Source organism: Parasteatoda tepidariorum, chromosome 8, assembly GCF_982258835.1.
Source record: "Parasteatoda tepidariorum strain Cologne lab strain chromosome 8, Ptep-v5.0, whole genome shotgun sequence".
Classification (NCBI taxonomy): Eukaryota; Metazoa; Arthropoda; class Arachnida; order Araneae; family Theridiidae; genus Parasteatoda; species Parasteatoda tepidariorum.
In genome coordinates, this window is record NC_141762.1 from 6,638,502 (window position 1) to 6,663,419 (window position 24,918).

The following is a 24,918-nucleotide window of genomic DNA, read 5'->3' on the forward strand; positions in this document are numbered from 1 at the left end:
TAAATATTAAAAATAATTATTATCATTGACATCAATATATAGATTGGAGCTCTTTACGTGTAATTAGTACCATTACGCCATTAATTTTGCTTTTCAGAACAAATTATCTCTTTTATTTCAATGACCGTTGATTCTTAATAATTTAGATTTACAGTAAAAAGCTTACAAAAACAAAACTATAAACAAAATAATAATGTAGCTTCAGATAACCTAAGGAATACTACTTTGGTGACGTAGTCTGCCTATGTTATCATGATCACGTTCATTATATTCAAGCAACCTGACATAACGAATAAAAAGTAATTAAGTAATACAACTAAGTTATACTAAAATTTATTGTCAATCAACATTTTGACCGCTACTTGACTTGCTACAGCATTCAAAGTTTTACTGGAATTTTGTGCTAGAAGACAAAACAAGCTGCAATTATTTTCCGTCCATAGGAATATTTAAAATTGAATTGTCTCCCTCTTTGCAGCCTGTTAAATTATATACATAGTATCCCCAAAAGGAATTTATATCGTCAATGAATTATTTAAAACCGAAAAGGTGCTTCTTTGTAGAATAATAAGTTGTATACATATTATTCCCAAAAATGAATTTATATCATCGATCCATATTTCCAGTTTTTTCCGACTATTGGAATATTTAAAACTGAATTAATGCCCTTTTGCCGAATGATAAATTATCCCCAACAATGAATTCATAATGCCAATCTATATTTCTAGCATTTACCGTCTATTTTAATATTTAAAACTGAAATGGAATGGAATTGTAGAATAAGTTTTATCCATATTACCTTAAAAAGAGATCCTTATCTATCCATTACTTGGAATGTTTAAAACCGAATAAGTGACTTTTGCTGAAGTATAAGTTAAATTCAAATTCTAAAGAGTAAAAACAAAATTTATCGCCAATTGAAATTTTGCCTACTTTCTGACATAATCTAGCAGACATTATGAACATGAAAAAATAAGTGAAAGAAGTAGTAAAATTTTATAAAATATTTATTTCAGACAAAAAAAATTAAAAAAAAAAAAAAAAACTAAAATGGAGAAAATAATTTTATTTTGGTCTGATCTAAAACAAACAATGAAGTGTCTAATATAATTTTATAACTAATAAGAACTTTTTTCACACTTTCGCAAGTCAAGCACCCTACTTTTTTTTTCTGTCAAAAATATAATTATTTCTTCTTTATTTAGTCTATTTGAAATTCTATTCTTCTTTTCTGAATTTTTTTAAAAATAACATTTCCACAAAGAGGAAGAAAAGATTGGCTAGTTTAATGAAATTTGTTAATATGCCGTACAAAATGAAGATGAATGGAATACAGAATCACCAGAAGGATAAATTAAAATCATGAATCTGTTTTCTGTCATTTTAAAATTAGGTGTCAAGACCAGATGCTGCGTTAAGCTTTATTCCTATGATTACAATTCATATGTAAAGCATATCAAACCACAGGTGTTTCTTTAGGAAATCAAATAATAGAATAGTTAAGTATAAGTATATGGACTAAAATAAGATTCAGTCAGTTACTTATAAATCCTCTATTTCTTTCCTGCATAAGGTAAGTATCTATTAGTATCTAAACAGTCAAGTAAGGATACAGTTTTTCATAATTATCAACCATGGTTTTGGGTTCTGATGAAAATTATTCAGAGACGGGTAAAGCGTTGATGCGTTTGACGAGGGAGATGACCCTAGAAGAGCAAGGAGCGAATTGCAAAAAAATTGAAAAAGGTCAGAATTATCTGGACGCGACAGTTGCTATAGCAGGCGTTGCATTAGGAGTGGCTGCCTTGTTTACCATGCCATTGCTAATCGTGGTCTCCTCCTCGCTTTTAGTTAATGTATTGATTGCCAAGGCTTTAACAGCAGACGAGAACATTGAGAGAGAATGTGCTGATCTCCCTTTTAAAGAGTTGGACGAAAAAATGAAAGCTAGACAAGAAGAACAAGATAGAAAAATTGCAGAACAAACTGAAATTTTGAAAGAAGTAAGTGAAAAAGTAGGCCAAACTCTAGATAAAATCGAAGATGTTAGAAAGGAAATGGGCGATAGCTTCCAGAGGGTATTAAATAAAATAGGGGATGTAGATGCCAGTAATCCAGTCTCCGAAATAAAAACTGCGATCGAATCCATTTCATTTGGGGAAGAGAACAAAAGATTAGCGACTCCTGAGCGTTATGTTTATATCATTCAGCAAGAAGTGGCAAAAAATTCGGATTCATCTCTTTACAATTACATTGGACTTCAAGGTAGTCTGTATAAGGCCATTTTTGCAGTGATTAACAAGAAGAATACCATTAAATCGAACATTGCCCTTCCGGGACTCAACATTGGTGTTACAACCTACGCATCGACCGTCATTACTCTAATTCAGCAGCTACGTTACATGTCTGAATATGTTTACCAAAAGGGTGACTTGAAAAAGTTCAACAACTATTTCAATCGTCTTATTTTTGATTTCAACTATTTCAAACTAATAGTTAATGGTTCCTCTAAAAAGCAAGGTATAATCGACCAAGTTACCCAGATGTTGAACGAAGCAAAAAAAAGCAAAAGCAAGCAAGATCTTGGCGAAGAATTGTTTGAAAATATTGGAACATACATCACCCAACTTAATCAATTAAAGCAAAAGATTGCAGCACTTTCATTAGATGTACTCGAAACCACTCCAGATAAAAACATGGATATTGATTTCAACTCCAGAACTGGGAATCAACGCAGTAGTAGTAATTTCTTGGACTGGAAAAAAGGCACCCAGGTGAGTTACGCAGTGCAGTTCGAAAAAGATGGTAAGTATTCTAAAGTTAGTGACTGGACTTCACCACAGGAAATAGTGGATATCGCCAATCCTGATATTGTATTCCGGAAATCGAGCAATATGAATAGATTAGTCTTCCGAAAATTTGGTAATGGTGATGCAGAATTGGCATACATCCTCCCTGGCTCAGAAGTAAGTTTTAGAGACGTCCACAGGGATTTGTATAATTTAGCTTTTAAAAACTCCCTCAGCGAGTCGCAGGTTTCAAGTAACATGGATAGACTCATTAGATTGGGAGCGAATGTTAAGGCAGTGTTTGAGGGTAAACGAACCGTTATTCATGCGGCAGCTATTGCTGGACGATCTGTTATGTTAGGTAAGATATTAGAGAAAGACCGTTCTCTCATTAATAAACCAGATAAATTAGGCTTCACCCCTCTTCACCTAGCTGCTGAAAATAAAAGGACCGCTTTTGCACGATGGCTAATTAATCGTGGAGCAAACGTTAACTTACAAGGACAGGAATATAAAGTGACTCCACTGCATTTGGCTGTGCGTTACCATGCCGAAGAAATTGTAGAAGCCCTGTTGGATAAATCAAATATTAACCCGAATTTAAAAGATGTAGCTGGTCTTACTCCTTTGCACTATGCTGTAACTGATGAAAATTTGAATAAAGAGATTTTCACTTCATTAAAATTAAGTCGGAAAACTGATTTTAATGTAAAGGATAACAATGGATTACCAGTCCTGCATTATGCAACCATACTCAATAGATGGGAAGAGGTCACAGATTTAATTTTTACAGCAGAAAGATGTGATTATTATGCAAAGGATAACCAACAAATGTTAGCTGTTCATTATGATGCAATGAAAGGAAATAAGGTTGACATATTAATATCTGCCATGATGGGGGATGAAAAAGCATCTAAGCTTAATGATGCAGCAGGCGAGAAACATTGGACTCCTTTGCATTACGCCGTATATTTTAAGCATACTGATTGGGTGGAGTATCTGTTTCGGCAGCATGAAAGAGTGGTATCAAAGGTCAATGTAGATGCTAAAGATGTTGATAATCAGACTCCTTTGCATTTAGCTGCCGGGGCTGGATTGAAAGATATTGTTAAAACTCTTCTGGATAATGGAGCAAAAGTTTATGAAAAGACGAAGAAACAAAATACACCTCTTGATCTCGCAGTCATGCATAATAGAAAAGAAGTTATTGATGATTTGCTGACATTTGAAAAAAATCAAAAGTTAAAAAATGGAAAGTCTGCTAAAGAAAATGATACTAAGGCGTGTCAACTAGCAAAGGGGGAGATGTTAAATCTACTAAAGAAGAAGAATCGCTGTGGCAATTTCCGCCGCTCGGTTGAATCGAATTCTAAAACCTCTGCTTGGGGATTCACTCTTACTGGCATGTTTGAAAACAATAATTTAAGACCTTTGTTAACTTCGAATAAATCAAGAGAGAATTTGGAATTCAAAAATATTAAACCTCTGACACAAGTAGATGTAAATGGTGCCTTGCTTTTACTGGATCTTTTCGTACGGAAAGTGACGAACGAAAAATACAATTCTGCAGTGATTGGTTCTGAATCTTTGTTAGATGCACGAGCTCGAGCTTTAAATATCACGGAGAATTTGCAAAAAATTGTGGAAATGGCAGGAAATGATGGGGATCTTTTTGACATTCATTCAAAGATATACAAGGCTATTATGAGCGGAAATGATTACAAACTTGTAAAAGAAGTATGCACTTATTTAAAAGAGTATTCCACTTTGGAACCACATAAAGTTGAAAACTTTATTTCTGCAATGGTTGAAAATAAATCAGTCGGAATTACTAAGAAAGCAATTCAAGGTAACTTGGAAAACTTAGTCGCTCAGGCCTGCTATCGAAATCACTTTTAAATATTTTCGCAATTTAAGGCAGAGCAATTAAAACTGGATAGTTTAGTAAATAGCCGCCAACAGAAAATTAACACAATATAAATTTGATTTGAAACATTGCGCTCTCTTTAATTCGTTATCGGTTTAGACTCTTCTTAATTGTAACAAAATTTGGCAATATGTATATTTTATTATCATACTCGTATAAAAACACGATAAAGAGAAGGATTATTAGAAATATGAATCTTTCAATTTTGTACTGTTTGCTTGAATCAAGACTTTTAAAATCTTTAGCGAAAGCTAAAATAAGAAAATAGCCAGATGATTTACATATCGATACACTATTATTGTTTTCATTTGAAATATTTATTCAATCACCATTTTGTAGTAGACTTAAGAACAAGAAGGAAAATTTACACAATTCTTTTTTTAAAATTTTGTTCGAATCAAACTTAATGCGGAACATTAAATTTTTACACAAATTAACGCTTAAGTTTTACAGCATCCTTTTAATTGCGAATAATAAGGGAGTGTAAATAAAATTTTTAAGCCTTTTATAGACTTTATTTTTAATTTGTTACATTTTTTCACTACGATGAGTACAAAATTTAAAGTAGTACGGTTCAAAGTAAGGAATTCTTTACTCAGAATAAAAGTAAGATGTGATTGATTCGCTTCAATGTATATTCTGTAAAAATATATTCATAAATTATTTTTAAAATATTTCAAAACTATTGAATTGGGCACTTTTAAATGTATTACTTCATATACATAATTACAAAAAAGCCGAAATATTATGCATAATTTATACGTTTGGCTACAACAAAATTTAGTTTCATTTTTCGTTTTTTAAATCGATTAACTTAATTTTATAAAATAAGTATTATATTTTCTTTCCTTTAACACATGGTATCTTTTTTTAAATAATTTTTCTCCTTAGTTTCTTAAAACGTGATCTATGTGGATGATTTTCAAAACAGTAAAACTTTTTTCTCAAAATTCGTAGCTGTAATAATTCGAAGCGCTTATAGTTATGAGTAACCTTTTCGCGGGTCATTGTCAGTTGTTAATGGGATTAAAAAATTATTTAGAATTACTGGCCTTCCAAACAAATGATTCTTTATTAAGAAAATATAAGTTACAGACATCTGATCTGTTTTTGAAACATTTTCTAGACAAAGGAGGACATTATAAGTTGGAAAAAAAAACAGTCGGGATGTTTAATACTATAAAAAAAAATATTAATTAATCTGCGAAATTTTCAAAAGAGACTGTTTTTAATAGAAAAAAGATTAATTGCAAATGCATGATTTGATTTTAAAAGCGAAGAAATATTCTCTGATTAACTGAAAATAGTACAGTTAAAGAGTATGTTCAGCAGAAGTTTGAAAATACTCTAATTCATAGGCTTCAAAAGCAAATCGTTGTTGAATGTAAAGTTATCTGTTGCTGTTGTTGTTACTTTACGTCGCACTAGAGCTGCACAATGGGCTATTGGCGACGGTCTGGGAAACATCCCGGAGGATGATCCGAAGACATGCCATCACAATTTTGATCCTCTGCGGAAGGGATGGCACCCCCGCTTCGGTAGCCCGACGACCTGCGCGCGAAGTCGAGCACTTTACGGTAGCACAGTTTAACGAGGAAAAATACCGCACACCCTCGGTCCCTACGCAGACTGATCCAAGTGATCACCCACCCGCACACTGACAGTAGCCAGTGATGCTTGACTTCGGTGATCTGCTGGGAACCGTGTCTTAACGATCAGTCCACTGCGGGACTTGTAAAGTTATCTAAAATAATTGTTTAGTCAGCCAGTATTTGAAAGAAACGGAATTTAAGGTTATCAAAATGTCCGTACTCATTTTCGTTTCAGTTTTTCATGATCATTTTAAAAATCAGAAACATATTTTATTGGAATTTAATGTTGAATTTATATCCTAAACAGATATAAGATAACCTGAATTTTTTTAAAAACAAAACAGTGCATGGAAAAATTGAAAACATTCGAGCATTTGGCGAAATCTTTTCTTCTACATAATTTGTTTTAAAGAAATAATGCCATTGAAAAATAATTTTTGTTTAAAAAATCAGTAATAGTTCTAACTGAAAAGCTGGAAGTAAGTCAATTTTCCCCTCTGCAAATTCTTTTGAAGCAAATGAAGTTTTTCTAAATATTAGCTTTTCAGGGGTCACTTCCTGCCAGGGAATCTCTTTATAGGCATTATTAAAAAACAACATTTTAAGTAATTTCCTAACTTAATGATCTTAGGAAGAAAAAAATATTGAAGTATCACAGTTACACCTGATAAAGAGTTTAAGAAATATTCAAGCAAAAGCTCTCATTAAATTAATTTCAGTAACATTAATACAAAAATTTAGGTTGATTGATGTAAAAGAAACATCACTTACTAGGCGTTATCATTTACTAGGTGTTGTTTTCGTTTTCGTTCAAATTTGGAGTTTTAAGCAAAAAGAGAAGAAAAAAACAAGTATCAGTATTAACGAGTTGAACAAAGAGTTTTTAAGAATCATAACAATACTTAGTATTGAGCATGAGTAAAAATATAAAAAATTTATGATTGTTAGTATCTGTACTTCATTATGAAGTGAAAATTGAAACCTGATTTCGGGTTGAAGACAAGAAGTGACCTCTTCAAAAGAATTTGCATCAAATTTATAAAGAAAACAATTCATGCCTGTAGAATAATGCATATTTCGGAATATAATTCATATTTGTATAATGCATATTTCGGAATATAATGCATATTTGTATAATGGAAATTGCTATGGAAAAGCAGTACCTAAAAAATTACAGTGCCGTGTTAGTCATGAAATTCCATAATGCATATTTCAGACTTTATACATTGTGATGATAGAAAAGTATACAAACATTAATAGTTAGTGCTTATTTCTTAAAGAAAATTTGTTCATAAAATAATATTATGCTGAAACTTACTTGTATGATATAAGTTGGAAACCTGAAAATAAGTTCTATTATGAATAATTGGCTTTAATTGCTTTCATGTATAAAATTAATGTATTTTTCATGTACATGGTTTTTTTACTCTTGAATATGTTTATGAAATTATATAAAAGTATAAAAACTCGGAAGATAAATTCATGATAATTTTTTCGTTTGCTCCAGTTTAATGTTGAAAAAATGTCAAGTGAAAGCATTTGTATAAATACTTTCTTAATCTTATGTATATTCTCAATCTTCTGATTTCTTAATCTTTTGACTTTAAAATTATTTTCTCATACTTTAAGAGATTAATGGTAATATTTTTTTCCGGATCTAAGTTAGTTAGCATATATTTATGTATACTGCTATATTCTTGTTTACTATTATGTACTGCTTATTCTGGTTACTATTATATTTATTATATTAAAATACGCAGTGAGGAATAAAGAAATAAATCTAATTGGAATATTCTAATAAAATAATGAGTTTAAATGTTATACTACATAGAAGAACTATAAACATAACTAGTTCTTTTCTACTAGTAGGCAATAAGACTCTATTCCATTCATCAAAATATACAAACTATGTATTTGATGATTAAAATAGATTTTCCGTACTTATACCTTTTTAAAGATTCTAAATGGAAAACCTTATAAACAAATGAATGATTGAATTTTCGATATAACATAATGACTTTAAAAATAATAATAATAAAAGCAATCGAGCTCACTCATGTTCTATTTTCAAGACTGTACAAAAGGAGGGAAAGTAAACCACTCTTTTCAGTACCTATCAAGCAGATTTCTTGTTAAATTTTAACAGCTCATTGGACAGGAGTTGCACCTTTCTTGATAGATCATCTCGAAGTCCATCATATTTTCTGTTCATAAAAGAGCAGATGTGTGATCTAGAATTGCCTTAAAGACAATCTTGCAATATTCACAATGTTGCGAGAGCAGAGCAATGATACAAAATAGCATGGATGACCTTAAAGACCATTTCGACATATTTCATATGTTTTCATCTTGCAAAGAACAGATGACTAATGACCTTGATGATCTTAAACAATATCTTGAAATCTTTCATACATTCTGATATCAAAAGAGAAGATCAGTGATACAACATGGTATTGATCACCTGAAAGACTATCTTAAAATCTTCCATACATTTTGATATTAAAAGAGAAGATCCGTGATACAACATGGCATTGATCACTTTAAAGACTATCTTGAAAACTTCCATACATTTTGATATTGAAAGAGAAGATCCGTGATACAACATGACATTGATCACCTGAAAGACTATATTGAAATCTTCCATACATTCTGATATCTAAAGAGAAGATCAGTGATACATCATGGAATTGATCACCTTAAAGACTATCTTAAAATCTTCCATACATTTTGATATTAAAAGAGAAGATCCGTGATACAACATGGCATTGATCACCTTAAAGACTATCTTGAAAGCTTCCATACATTCCGATATCAAAAGAGAAGATCAGTGATACAACGTGGCATTGATCACCTGAAAGACTATATTGAAATCTTCCCTACATTCTGATATCAAAAGAGAAGATCAGTGATACACCATGGAATTGATCACCTTAAAATCCGTCTTCAAATCTCCGATGCTTTCTGATTTCATAAGAGCAAATAAGTGGTAGAATTGAATTCAATAGAATGAAATTTTTTTTATTTATATATTTCTGTTGATGACAGAAAGTTTCATTGATTCAATGCTTAAAGTTAGTTAATTTATATTTTGATTATTTCTGAAATCCAATCATAATTTCCAGTATGCTGTGATTTTTTTTTAAAAAAAAGACAGCTATTCAGCATATAGTTAGTTGTGATTTTGTAAAATATTTTTAAAAAATGAATGTTAAAAAATAAAGTTTTCCTGTAAAATTTTCTTTATTCGAAAGATTTGGTGGGAAAGAAAAAATTCTTCTGAACTTACAAGATTTCAAAAATAAGAATACGAAAACCTGTGTTTAAACATGATACCTACTATCATGCAATTATAAGTCTCTATAAATTTATTTGTTTGTTCAAAGGGATTTATAAAGTTCGATCTTGAAATTAAATACAAAATATTCACGTAAAAACGAAGAAATACTGAAATATTAGAGTGAGAAAATGTGAAATTGTGTTATACTCAACTTCTTCGAGAACAACAGCTATAGTTATTGAACATAAACTTTTTTCATCAAGGAAAATGAGTTTTAAAAACAGCGTTTTTAACTTTTTATTCAATTGGACGACGAGTTCCTCAAATGTTACTTAACATGTTATTCCACTAAGTTCTTCAGTTATCATTTTATTATGAAACATGTATAATTTATTATTTAACAAAATGATGCATGTATAACAGAATGCATAATATAGCAGAGTGTATAATGAAACTGGATGTATAATCTCTCAGAATCATGTATGTATAATATAACAGAAAGTATAATGGAACTGGATATATAATCTCACAGAATCATATATGTATAATATAACAGTATGTATAATCAAACATATTGTATAGTAAATATAACAGAATGCACAATGATGCAGAATAATGAATTTTCCTTTTGAAGAATTTGTTAAACCTTTTAATTATTGGTATTATACGTGCTTGGAACATTTTTAATTATTTTAATTTCCCTCAGAAATAATATTTTTAAATCTACTTGACCAAATTTATTATCTTTTAATATTCCAGCATGGTAAAATTAAATAAAAATTAATTGTATCGTTTGTTTTAAAAAGATTTTCTGATTTAAAAAAAGGATTGTAATATGTGATTATACACGGTTTTGGTCCTCAAATCAGATAGTTTTTACTGTATGAATCAATAATAATTTTGTAATTCTTTATAGATATTATAGGAATACTAATATTTCAAAATTTAGTTTTATTGCCTGCCTTAAAATTGGAAAAATATTTTCATTCTCTAACTGATTTTATTTAAAATTAATTAATGTTGTGTCTGTATTGCAAATTATTGACTTGATTTCATAATTAAGTGTTGTAAATTGCTGATACTAAATAGTCCAATAAAATTTTTGAGCAGAAAACTATTGTTGCTTGTAAATATGAATCATTAGATTTACAGTTCACTCAAGAAAAATAACATTTAGATCGAGAAGAAGAAGTGATATGAATGCTAAATGATTCAATCCATTACAGTTGCTCTGTAAATACAGGTTACAATAAAACCAAACTAAAATCTGGTAATACAGGCTACCTTTAAATCTATTTTCAGAATCCTTTTTCACAAATTAATATCATATAGATACATTTTCAGAATCCTTTTTGGCAAATTAATATTCATATACATTTTCAGAATCCTTTTTCACAAATTAGTATTCATATATATTATCAGAATCCTTTTGCACAAATTAACATTCATATATATTTTTAGAATCTTGTTGCGCAAATTAGTTTTCATATATATTTTCAGAATCCTTTTTCACAAATTAATATATATTTACTGTTGAATCATTACTGAGAAGTAAAAATTTGTTAAGAATTTTTTTTTGTTTGAGTACTGGAGGATATAAATAGATGTTGCTGACGCACCTTTAAAATACAACCAGCAAGCAAGTTTTATTTTTCAGTTCCCTTGTAATTTTGAACCCAATCCAGAAAACAAGGGAACTTCTGCATCAAGTAAGGCGGGGAGTTTGCTTCGTAGAGGGATTTTTGATGGATCTAACATGCATTTGCGTTCCATGGTGAGGAAAACCTGCCACGGTTAGCCTAATGGCAAGGGGACACTATCTTATGATCCGTCAACCACTGAGGATATTTTTACGTCAGCACTGTAGTCGGTGTTAATTTTGTATCGAGCAGCCATCTCTTGGGTTTGAACCTGGTTCACGTCATAGGAAGGCAAACGCTCTATCCTATAAGCCACCATGGCTAACTTATTTTTAACGAAAAATTTGATAGCTAAGTATTTTTAAAACTATTCGGTACTTTTTGGTGATAGGGACCATGTGTTGGAGACTGTTTTTGTCGCCAATATAAATCATTCTTAGTAACCGAAAATTGTCTAATTTTAATATCGTGATGGACTGTCTGAAAATACTTAAATTGAAAAATATATCGCGATATTTTTCAATTTAGCTTATTATTTTTTTTTTATGCATATTTGTCAACATTTTTGTTACCCAAATTAAGCTTAACACTCACAATAATAACGTATTCAGTAATTATCGTTGAGTATAATATTCGAGATAATATTATGGATAATATTGTGATTATTTAAGCGAAATTGTCGTGTTTGGGGAGAATTATTGGTAGTTGATGGCCTCTGTTAACCAGAATCTGGCGTCATATTTCCTGCTCATTAGTATGTAATTTTTGGCTAAATGCACATTGTTTGGTAATATAGCTAGTGTCGTAATAGAAGCTGTAATGACGATTCGTGGTCCTGTGACGCAACTTCCACTGCAAATATTAAATACCAATTGACTATGATATGTTAACTCGATTCTATCTTAAGATACCCAAACCCCGACTTAGCTTAATTGGGGCCCGGGGCAAAAGCTTCTTTGCCCCCCCCCCCTCCACTTCAGTAACAAAGAACCAAACTTTACGGAGGTATTTAAATTTTTCACCTCATTATAGATAACAAGAAAATTGTCTAGAATTGAATAGCTATAAAGTCCCCCTCCTCACCTCCAATGGTCAGACGAAATATCGCTCTGTCGATTTTATTAATTTTCTGACAATTCTATGTCCATCATGCCAAATGCAGTTTTCTGATTGTTAATTTTGTCATCCAGCTGTGAAGGGGCGGGGCAACTGTCCCGTAAGCCCCTGCCTTAGTCAGGCTCTAGAGATACCTATGGACAGATGATGATTAATGTAGTCGATATTACATAGGTGATCTCTGGACGTGATATGAACGCGCCAACTTCGATGGATGGTCCACATTGAATAGTTGACTTCCTTACTAAATACCGCTGACAAATCTGGTGATGTAAGCACAATTCTCCCGGCCAATTACAAAAAATAAATAATAAATATTATGCACCAAAAAATAAATAAATAAACAGCAGTAATCAGGTAGTGGTATTCGTTCAGCGAACTCTATCGCAAATGCAATTCTGAAGGAGGAGAAATGTGTCATAACTACAACTACAAAATATTAAGTACTTAATCACTAGTATATAAGACTTGTTGACTTAATTATTTCTTTACGTAGCTTTTGTTAGATGAAGGTTAACATAGTCGATAATTATTTGCACAGTCTCATTACACAGAAAGAAAGTAAACATCTCTAAGTGTATGAAAGAAAAAAGGTTAAATTGAGTGGATGTAATCGGCTGCCACGCAAGTCATGAAAGTATTGTTTTTCTATAAAAAATTTTTTAGTTTGATTTGATACACATATAATTTAATAGGGTAGTATTTTTTTTTTTCAAATTTAGTGGATAACAATTGTAAAAAATGAGTGAAAACAATCCCACGGACAATGCGACGGATTTAAGGTTACGTCTCTTGTGAATATCAATTGATTGTTCCTCTTTTGAAATTACATTATGACGCATTCACATACATTATTAATACAAATACATTTTCCAGGGCGAGACGATGAGGCAACCACAAGCACTTCCACTGGTTTAAGAGGTCCACGAGGGAAAAATGCACAATATCACCGTGATTACAGAGCACGGAAGCGAGAGGAGCAGGAAAAAGAGTCGTTGAATAGAACTAGTGATCCTTCTACGGCTGCTGATTCTTCTACAATTAACGTCGCAGGTTACGAAGTTTAACTTCTTCCGCGCAGAGGGACTCCACGCACTATTTTTTTTTTTTATAATGCCACGTTACCGGTTGATTAAAGTTTTTAATTTAATAAATGTAAATAATGTAATAAATATGAAATAAATTAATAAATGCAGCATTAGCATAAAATGTTTTTCAAATACTTATTAAAAAAACTCTTGATTTCAATAATAGTGTTCAAACAATTTTTCCTTCGTTAAATCAGTGCGTTCTTTTAAGAATATTTGTCATACAAAAAAGAAGAAAAGATCTAAAAGGTTTCCTATATAAAAATATTTAAAAATTAATATACTTTTTGAAACAAAACACAAAAAATTATAAAAAAGAATAATAACGCAGATGGAAAGACCGAGGACTTTCTATCGACAAATTTCATTAGAAAGAAGTAACAACATACCATACTTCATTTACCTTTTTATATTTAAAATATAGATTTCTCATACTTTTTTCCATTAAGATTTTAAAGCAAGGTAACATGTGTCACATTAAATTAGTTTTAGTACTGAAAAAAGTTGAAATAAAAAGTTTTAAAACGTTTGTGTTAAAATTTTTGTTCTGTAAATTAATTTCTAACAATGCTTTGAAAATTTTACCCGTCGTTATTAAAAAAGGTTTAATAGTCTCTTTTCCATATTACATGCTGTTCTGGGTAACTTTTAAACATATATTGTACTTCTCGATCACTGATTTCACAATTTCTTTTCTCTCAGAAATTTGTTCTTCAGTAACGTTAAGGATATACATTTTCTTCGCTCTGATTTAATAGTCCTATAATTGTAGAAAAAACAGGAGATGCTTCTTTCGAAAAAATTCAATTATATAAGTGATACTTGAAAACTCTCCTTTTATCATTTCAACTTTAGAAATGCAGACCTTTCGATTCGCGTTTTTGTCTCATTTCATTAAACCATAAGAAATACATAGGATACAGTACCTCACTTATATGTGTAGCAATGTAAGGTATGTACATAAGAGAAGGTACAAAAGTACTAAACTATTAGCCTAATTGTTTTGTGATTGGTCTCATGTAACTGCATGAACAATTGCATCGGAATATTTATATTACATGTTCAGATAGTTTCTACATTGCAGTATAAAGTGTATACCTCAGTACGTGCTTTAAAAAAAAGCATTGTTTATATATAAAAAAAATTTCAACTTTTAAATTTCTTCTATTGACTCGTGTATAATACACGAATGCAAAGAAAACAATATGTTACTGTTTTAGTTAGCAATATCAAAAAACGTAAATAGGTTCAAGTACAAATTTCTACTTTTTATACATAAAATACTTATAACTTCTAAACTATTTTGATCATCTTGGAATTGGTCTCATTAAATTTAGTGTGAAGATAAGTTGTAGATATATTATTAATGATAAGTTGTATACATATTATCCCCCAAAATCAGTTTATATCGTTAATCCATATTTCAGCATTTTCGACTATTGGAATATTTAAAACTGAATTGGCTCTCTTCGCAGAATGATAAGTTGCATACATATTATCCCCAAAAAGGAATTTATATCAATCCGTATTTCTGGCATTTTCTGACTATTGGAATATTTAAAACTGAATTGGTTCTCTTCGCAGAATGATAAGTTGCATACATATTATTCCCAAAAATGAATTTATATCAATCCGTATTTCTGGCATTTTCTGACTATTGGAATATTTAAAACTGAATAGGTTCTCTTTGTAGAATGATAAATTGTATGCCTATTATCCACTAGAAATGAATTTATATCAGTCCTTATTTCTAGCATTTTCTGACTATTGGAATATTTAAAATTAAATTGATGCTCTATGCAGAACAGAACGATAAGTTGTATACATATTATCCCCAAAAATGAATTGACATCGTCAAACCATATTTCTATTTCTACCACAATCAGACAACTAGGAATTTTTAAAACCTAATTAGTGACTTATTTTGAATTATAAGTTAAATTAAAATTGTTTTCTATAGGGTACAAACAAAATTTATCGCTAACTGAAATTTTGCTTACTTTCTGAAACAAGCTAGCAGGCATTATGAACCTGAAAAAATAAATAAGAGGAATAACATTTTAAAAATTACATTTTTCAAAAAAAAGAAAAAACAACTAAAATGGAGAAAATAATTTTATTTTGGTCTAATCTGACACAAAAAACGAAGTTTCTAATAAATTTTTATAACTATTAAGTATTTCTTTAACATTTTGACAAGTCAAGTACCCTACTTCCTTTCTTCTGTCAAAAATATAATTATTTCTTTTTTATTTAGTCTATTTGAAATTATTTCTTTTAAAATAACGTTTCCGCGACGAGGAAGAAAAGATTGGCAAGTTTAATAAAACATGTTAGTACACTGTGTAAAATGAAGATGAATGGAATATACAATCACCAGAAAGATAAAATAAAATCATAGATCTGTTGTCTATCATTTTAAAACTAACCGTCAAGACCAGCTGTTGTGTTAAGCTTTATTCTTATGATTCCAATTCACATGTAAAACAAATCAAATCACAGGTGTTTCCTTAGGAAATTAAATATTAGAGAAGTTAAGTATAAATATATGGACTAAAACAAGACTCATTCAGTTACTCATAAATCCTCTATTTCTTTCCTGCATAAGGTAAGTATCTATTGGTATCAAAACACTTAAGTAAGGATACAGATTTTCCTAATCATCAACCATGGTTTTGGGTTCTGATGAAAATTATTCGAAAACGGGTAAAGCGTTGATGCGTATGACGAGGGAGATGAGCCTAGAACAGCAAGGAGCGAATTGCAAAAAAATTGAAAAAGGTCAGAATTATCTGGACGCGACAGTTGCTATAGCAGGCGTTGCATTAGGAGTGTTTGCCTTGTTTAGCATGCCACTGCTAATCGTGGTCTCCTCCGCGCTATTAGTTAATGTACTGATTGCCAAGGCTTTAACAGCGGACGAGAACATTGAAAGAGAATGTGCTGATCTCCCTTTTAAAGAGTTAGACGAAAAAATGAAAGCTAGACAAGAGGAAACAGATAGAAAAATTGCAGAACAAACTGAAATTTTGAAAGAAGTAAGTGAAAAAGTAGGCCAAACTCTCGACAAAATAGAAGATGTAAGAAAGGAAATGGGCGATAGCTTTCAGAGGGTATTGAATAAAATCGGGGATCTAGATGCCAGTAATCCAGTTTCCGAAATAAAAACTGCGATTGAATCCATTTCATTTGGGGAAGAGAACAAAAGATTAGCGACTCCTGAGCGTTATGTTTATATCATCCAGCAGGAAGTGGCAAAAAATTCAGATTCATCTCTTTACAATTACATCGGACTTCAAGGTAGTCTGTATAAGGCCATTTTTGCAGTGATTAACAAGAAGAATACCATTAAATCAAACATTGCCCTTCCCGGACTCAACATTGGAGTGACAACATACGCATCGACCATTATTACTCTAATTCAGCAACTACGTTACATGTCGGAATATGTATACCAAAAGGGTGACTTGAAAAAGTTCAACGACTATTTCAATCGTCTAATTTTTGATTTCAACTATTTCAAACTGATAGTTAATGGTTCCTCAAAAAAGCAAGGTATAATCGATCAAGTAACTCAGATGTTAAACGACGCAAAAAAAAGCAAAAGCAAGCAAGATCTTGGCGAAGAATTGTTCGACAATATTGGAACATACATCACCCAACTTAATCAATTAAAGCAAAAGATTGCAGCACTTTCATTACACGTACTCGAAGCCACTCCAGATAAAAACATGGATATTGATTTCAACTCCAGAACTGGGAATCAACGCAGTAGTACTAACTTCTTGGACTGGAAGAAAGGCACAAAGGTGAGTTACGCGGTGCAGTTCGAAAAAGATGGTAAGTATTCTAAAGTTAGCGATTGGACTTCACCACAGGAAATAGTGGATATAGCCAATCCAGATATTGTATTCCGAAAATCGAGTAATATGAATAGATTAGTCTTCCGTAAATTTGGCAATGGTGATGCAGAATTGGCATACATCCTCCCTGGCTCGGAAGTAAAATTTAGAGACGTCCACAGGGATTTGTATAATTTAGCTTTTAAAAACTCCCTCAGCGAGTCGCAGGTTTCAAGTAGCATGGATAGACTCATTAGATTGGGAGCGAATGTTAAGACAGTTTTTGAGGGTAAACGAACCGTTATTCATGCGGCAGCTATTGCTGGACGATCTGTTATGTTAGGTAAGATATTAGAAAAAGACCGTTCTCTCATTAATAAACCAGATAGACTCGGCTTCACCCCTCTTCACTTGGCTGCTGAAAATAAAAGGACCGCTTTTGCACGATGGCTAATTAATCGCGGAGCAAACGTTAACTTACAAGGACAGGAATATAAAGTGACTCCACTGCATTTGGCTGTGCGTTACCATGCCGAAGAAATTGTAGAAGCCCTGTTGGATAAATCAAACATTAACCCGAATTTAAAAGATGTAGCCGGTCTCACTCCTTTGCACTATGCTGTAACTGACGAAAATTACAATAAACATCTTTTCACTACATTAATCAAAAGTCGGAAAACAGATTTGAATGTAAAGGATAACAATGGATTAGCAGTCGTGCATTATGCAACCATTCTCGATAGATGGGAAGAGGTAATTGATTTAACTATTGAAGGTGACAGATTTGATATTTATGCAAAAGATAACCAGCAAATGTTAGCTGTTCATTACGATGCTATGAAAGGAAATAAGAATGAGCAATTAATATCTTCTATGATGGCGGATGACAAAGCATCTAAGCTTAATGATGCAGCAGGCGAGAAACATTGGACTCCTTTGCATTATGCCGTATTTTTCAAGCAAACTGCTTGGGTAAAATACCTGTTTCATTGGCATGAAAGAGTGATTTCAAAAATCAATGTAGATGCTAAAGATGTTGATAATCAAACTCCTTTGCACTTAGCTGCAGCGGCAGGTTTGAAAGATATTGTTAAAATTCTTCTGGAAAAAGGAGCAAAAGTTTATGAAAAGACGAAGAAACAAAATACACCTCTTGATCTCGCAGTTATGCACAATAGAAAAGAAGTTATTGATGATTTGCTGACATTTGAAAAGAATCAAAAATTGAAAAATGGAAAGTCTGCTAAAGAAAATGATAGTAAGGCGTGTCAATTAGCAAAAGGAGAGATGTTAAATCTATTAAAGAAGAAGAATCGTTGTGGCAATTTCCGCCGCTCGATTGAATCGAATTCTAAAAACTCTGCTCGGGGATTCACTCTTACTGGCATGTTTGAAAACAATAATTTAAGACCTTTGTTAATTTCGAATAAACCAAAAGAGAATTTGGAATTCAAAAATACTAAACCTCTCACACAAGTAGATGTGAATGGTGCTTTGCTTTTACTGGATCTCTTCGTACGGAAAGTGACGAACGAAAAATACAATTCTGCAGTGATTGGTTCTGAATCTATGTTGGATGCGCGAGCTCGAGCTTTAAACATCACGGATAACTTGCAAAAGATCATGGAAATGACAGGAAATGATGGAGATCTGTTTGACATTTATTCGAAGATATACAAGGCTATTAGGAGCGGAAATGATTCTAAACTTGGAAAAGAAGTATGCATCTATTTAAACCAGTATTCCACTTTGGAACCACAAGAAGTTGAAAACTTTATTTCCGCAATGGTTGAAAAGAAATCTGTCGGAATTACTAAGAAAGCTATTCCGAGTAACTTAGAAAACTTAGTCGCTCAGGCCTGCTATCGAAATCTCTTTTAAATATTTCCGTTTTTTAAGGCAGAGCAACTAAAACTAGCTAGTAATGAAAACAGCCGACAAACAAAAAATTAACTCTTTATAATTTTTCTTTGAAACATTGCGCTCTCTTTAATTCGTTATTGCCATCGTTTGATACTCTTCGTAATTATAATAAAATTTGGCAATATGTGTAGTTTTTATTATCCTATAAAAACAAGATAAACACAATAATTATTAGAAATATGAATCTTTTAATTTTGTACTGTTTGCTTTGAATCAAGATTTCTAAAAGCTTGAGTAAGAACAAATTTAAGAAAATACCCAAATGATTTAAATATCGATATACTACGATTGTTTTATTTGAATTATTTATTCAATCTCCATTTTGGAGTAGACTTAAAAATAAAAAGAGAAATTTACCCAATACTTGTTTTAAAAATGATGTTTAAATCAATGCAGAATATTAAATTTTTACAGAAACTAACGCTTAAATTTTATAGAATCCTTTTAATTGCGAATAATAACGGAGTGTGAATAAAATTTTCTCAGGCCTTTTATGAACTTTCTTTTTAATTTGTTACATTTTTCTCAAAGATGAGTAAAAAATTTAGAGTAGTACGGTTAGGTTCAAAGTAAGGAATTCCTTACTCAGAATAAAAGTAAGACGTGATTGATTCGCGTCAATGTATATTTCATGAAAATATATTCATAAATTATTTTTAAAATATTTAGAAGCTATTGAATTGGGCAAGTATTACTTTATAAAATTACGAAAAAGCCAAAATATCATGGATCATTTATACATTTCGCTACAGCGAAATTTTTTTTATTTTTCATTTTCTCTTTTATCTTTTGTTTTCTAAACTGATTAACTTAATTTTAAAAATAAAATGTTTTATTTTCTTTCCTTTAACGCATGGTAAAAAATTACATATTTTTTTTTATCTTTTCGTTTTCTTTTTGGTTTTTTAAAACTCTATGTGGATGATTTTCTAAACAGGAAAAGCTTTTTCACTAAGTTCGAAGCCATAATAATTCGAAGCTTTTATAATTATGATTAAACTTTTTACGAGTGTCATGGTCAGTTGTTAATACGATTAAAGAATTATTAAGCACTACAGGCCTTCCAAACGAATGATTCTTTATTAAGAAAATATAAGTTACAGACATCTGATCTGTTTTTAAATAATTTTCTAGACAAATAAAGATATTATAAGTTGAAAAGAAAAACAAAAAACAGTGGGGATGCTTAAAACTATGAAAAAATATTTATTAATCTGAAAATTTTCAAAAGAGAATGTTTTTAATAGAAAAAAGATTAATTGTAAATACCTGATTTGATCTTAAAAGCGAAGAAACATTCTCTGATTAACTGAAAATAATACAGTTAAAGAGTATGTTCAGTAGAAGTTTGAAAATACTCTAATTCATAGGCTTCAAAAGCAAATCGTTGTTGAATTTAAAGTTATCTAAAATAATTTATTAGTCACCCAGTATTTGAAAGAAACTGAATTTAAGGTTATCAAAATGTCCGTACTCATTTTCGTTTCAGTTTTGCATGAGAATTTTAAAAATCAGAAACGTATTTTATTGGAATTTAATGTTGAATTTATATCATAAACAGATATTAGATAACCTGAAGTTTTTTTTAAAACAAAACAGTGCATGAAAAAATTGAAACATTCGAGCGTTTGAGGAAATCGTTTTATTCAAAAGAATTTATTTTAAAGATGCAATGAAAAATTAATTTTTGTTTCAAAACATCGGTGATAGTTTGAACTGAAAAGCTCGAAATAATCAATGCAAATACTTTTGAAGAAAATGAAGTTTTTCTAACTACTAGCTTTACAGGGGTCACTTCCTGCCACTGACCCCTTCCTTCGAGCATTTGGCAAAATCTTTTCTTCCACATAATTTGTTCTAAAGAAATAATGCCATGAAATTCTTGTTTCAAAAATCAATAATAGTTCTAACTGAAAAGCTAGAAATAAGTCAATTCCCCCCCTGCAAATTCTTTTGAAGCAAATGAAGTTCTTCACAGGCAAATGAAGTTCTTCCTGCCAGGGAATCTCTTCATACGTAATATTAAAAAACAACATTTTAAGTAATTTCCTCACTTAAAGATTTTAGGAAAATAAATTGGTGAAGTGAAACAGTAACACATGATAGAGTCTTTAAGAAATATTCCAGTAAAAGAAAGCCATTATGAAATTAATTTAAGTAAAATTAATATAAAAATTTAGGTTGATTGATGTAAAAGAAACATCAGACTTACTAGGTAACATCATTTACTAGGTGTTGTTTTCGTTTTCGTTTAAATTTGGAGTTTTAAGCAAAAAGAGAAAAAAAATAAGTATCAGTATTAACGTGTTGAACAAAGAATTTTTAAATAGCAATACTTAGTACTGAGCATGAGTAAAAATTAAAAAATATAAAAAATTTACGATTGTTAGTATCTGAACTTCATTATGAAGGGAAAATTGAGACCTGATTTCAGGTGGATAAACAGGAAGTGACCCCTTGAAAAAAATTTATATCAAATTTATAACGAAAACAATTCATGCCTGTAGAAAAGCCGTTCTTAAAAAATTACAGTGGCATGTTAATCATGAAATTCCATAATGCATATTTCGGACTTTATACATTGTGATGATGGAAAGGTATGCAAACATTAATAGTGAGTGCTGATTTCTTAAAGAAAATTTGTTCATAAAATAATATTATGCTGAAACTTACTTGTATGATATAAGTTGGAAACCTGAAAATAAGTTCTATTGTGAATAATTGACATTAATTGTTTTCATGTATAAAATTAATGTATTTTTCATGTACATGGTTTTTTACTCTTGAATATGTTTATGAAATGATATAAGAATACAAAAACTGGAAGATAAATTCATGATAATTTTTTCATTTTTTCCTATTTATTGTTGAAAGAATGTCAAACGAAAGTATTTGTATAAATACTTTCTTAATCTTGCGTATATTCTTAATCTTCTGAGTTCTTAATCTTTTGACTTATTTAAAGATGACTTATTTAAAATTATTTTATCATACTTTAAAAGATTAATGGACACATTTTTTTTCTGGATCTAAGTTGGCATATATTTATGTATACTGTTATAATCTTGTTCACTATTATATACTATTTATCCTGTTTACTATTATACTTTTTCTATTAAAATATGATACGCAGTGAAGAATTAGGAAATAAATTTAACTGGAATATTCTAATAAAATAATGTGTTTTAATGTTATACTGTATGAAAAAACTATAAACATAAGTAGTTTTTTTCTACTAGTTGATAATAAGACTCTATTCTATTTATCAAAATATACAAACTATGTATTTGATGATTAAAATAGAATTGCCGTACTTATACCTTTTTAAAGATTCTAAATGTAAAACCCTATGAACAAATTAATGATTGAATTTTTAATATGACAGAAAGACCTTAAAAATAATAATAATAAAAGCAATCTAGCTCACTCATGTTCTATTTTTAAGACTGTACAGAAGAGGAGGGAAAGCAAACCATTCTTTTCTGTACCTATCAATCAGATTTCTTGTTAAATTTTAACAGCTCATTGGACAGGAGTTGCAGCTTTGTTGAAAGATCATCTCGAAATCTTTCATATTTTCTGTTCATAAAAGAGCAGATGTGTGATCTAGAATTGCTTTAAAGACAATCTTGAAATATTCACAATGTTGTGTCAGCAGAGCAATGATACAAAATGGCATGGATGACCTTAAAGACCATCTCGACATATTTCATATGTTTTCATCTTGCAAGAACAGATGACGAATGACCTTGATGACCTTAAACAATATCTTGAAATCTTTTATACATTCTGATATCAAAAGAGAAGATCAGTGATACAACATGGCATTGATCACCTGAAAGACTATATTGAAATCTTCCCTACATTCTGATATCAAAAGAGAAGATCAGTGATATACCATAGAATTGATCACCTTAAAGACTATCTTAAAATCTTCCATACATTTTGATATTAAAAGAGATCACTGATACAACATGGCATGGATCACCTTAAAGTCCGTCTCCAAATCTTCGATGCTTTCTGATTTCATAAGAGCAAACAAGTGTCAGAATTCAATAGAAAAAAAATATTTTTTTATATATTTCTGTTGATGCCAGAAAGTTTCATTGATTCAATGATTAAAGTTGGTTAATTTATATTTTGATTATTTCTGAAATCCAATCATGATTTACAGTATGCTGTGATTTTTTTTAAAAAAAGACAGATATTTAGCATATAGTTAGTTGTGATTTTGTAAAATATTTTTAAAAAATGAATGTTAAAAAATAAAGTTTTCCTATATTATTTTCTCTATTCGAAAGATTTGATCGAAAGAAAAAATTCTTCTGGACATACAAGATTTCTAAAATAAGAAGATCAAAGCCAATGCTTAAGCATGATACCCACCGTCATGCAATTATATGTCTAAGGGATGTTCAAAGGGATTTATAAAGTTCGACCTTGAAATTAAATACAAAATATTCATGTAAAACAAAGAAATACTGAAATCTTAGAGTGAGAAAAAGTGAAATTGTGTTATACTTAACTTCTTAGAGAAAAACAGTTGCAGTTATTAAACATAAAATTTTTTCATCAATGAAAATGAGTTTTGTAAACAGCTTTTTCAAATTTTTATTCAATTGGACAACGAGTTTCTCAAATGTTACTTAACTATGTTATTCCACTAAGTTCTTCAGTTATCATTCTATTATGAAACATGCATAATTTATTATTTAAAAAAATAATGTATGTGTAACAGAATGAATTATGCAACAGAATGTATAAAGAGCAGAGTGTATAATGGAACTGGATGTATAATCTCACAGAATCATGTATGTATAATATAACAGAATGTGTAATGAAATTGGATTCATAATCTCACAGAATCATATATGTATATTATAACAGTATGTATAATCAAGCATATTGTATGGTAAATATAACAGAATGCAGAATGACACAGAATATTGTATTTTCTTTTTGAAGACAAGAATTTGTTAAAACTTTGAATTATTAGAATTATGCATGTTTTGAACATTTTTAATTATTTTAATTTCTCTTGAAAATAATATTTCTAACTTTACTAGATCAAATTTAATACCTTTTAATATTGCAGCATGGTAAAATTAAATAAAAATTAATTGTATCGCTTGTTTTAAAAAGATTGTCAGATTAACACGTTTTTGGTCCCTACATGAGATAGTGTTTACTGTATAAATTAATAATAATTTTGCAATCCTTCTTAGATACTTTAAGAATACTAATATTTCAAAATTTAGTTTTATTGCCTGCTTTAAAATAGGAAAAATATTTTTATTTACTAATTGAATTTATTTAAAATTAATTAATGGTGTCTATTGCAAATTATTGTGATTTGATTTCATAATTCTATGTTGTAAATTGCTGATACTAAATAGTCTAATAAAAAAAATTTGAGCATAAAACTATTGTTACTTCTAAATATGAATCATTAGATTTACAGTTTGCTCAAGAAAAATAACATTCAGATCGAGGAGGAAAAGTGATATCAATGCTAAATGATCCAATTCATTAGAGTTGCTCTATAAATACAGGTTACAATGAAAGCAATCCAATGTCTGGTAATACTGGCTATCTTTAATATCAATTTTCGGAATCCTTTTTAACAAATTAGTATTCATAGACATTTTCAGAATCCTTTTTCTCAAATTAGTATTTTCAGAATCCTTTTACACAAATTAATATTCACATATATTTGTAGAATCC

At 30.3% G+C, this 24,918-nt stretch overlaps 2 protein-coding genes across 2 annotated transcripts; both read left to right on the forward strand.

The window, feature by feature from the left end:
- The first annotated feature begins 1,504 nt into the window (after nt 1-1,504).
- LOC107440045 (delta-latroinsectotoxin-Lt1a-like) lies at nt 1,505-24,349 on the forward strand. Its single transcript, XM_087149761.1, has 2 exons — nt 1,505-6,822; nt 21,173-24,349. The coding sequence occupies exon 1, from the start codon at nt 1,635-1,637 to the stop codon at nt 4,686-4,688; it is 3,054 nt and encodes a 1,017-aa protein (XP_087005887.1). The 5' UTR covers nt 1,505-1,634; the 3' UTR covers nt 4,689-6,822; nt 21,173-24,349.
- On the forward strand, nt 16,099-19,152 carry LOC107440043 (delta-latroinsectotoxin-Lt1a-like). Its single transcript, XM_087149389.1, has one exon. It carries the CDS (start codon nt 16,099-16,101, stop codon nt 19,150-19,152), a length of 3,054 nt encoding a protein of 1,017 aa, XP_087005515.1.
- Nucleotides 24,350-24,918: the final 569 nt, after the last annotated feature.

Excerpts from the sequence above, each read along its gene's own strand:
- LOC107440045 (XM_087149761.1), top strand. The coding sequence starts at position 1,635 with ATGGTTTTGGGTTCTGATGAAAATTATTCAGAGACGGGTAAAGCGTTG.
- LOC107440043 (XM_087149389.1), top strand. The coding sequence starts at position 16,099 with ATGGTTTTGGGTTCTGATGAAAATTATTCGAAAACGGGTAAAGCGTTG.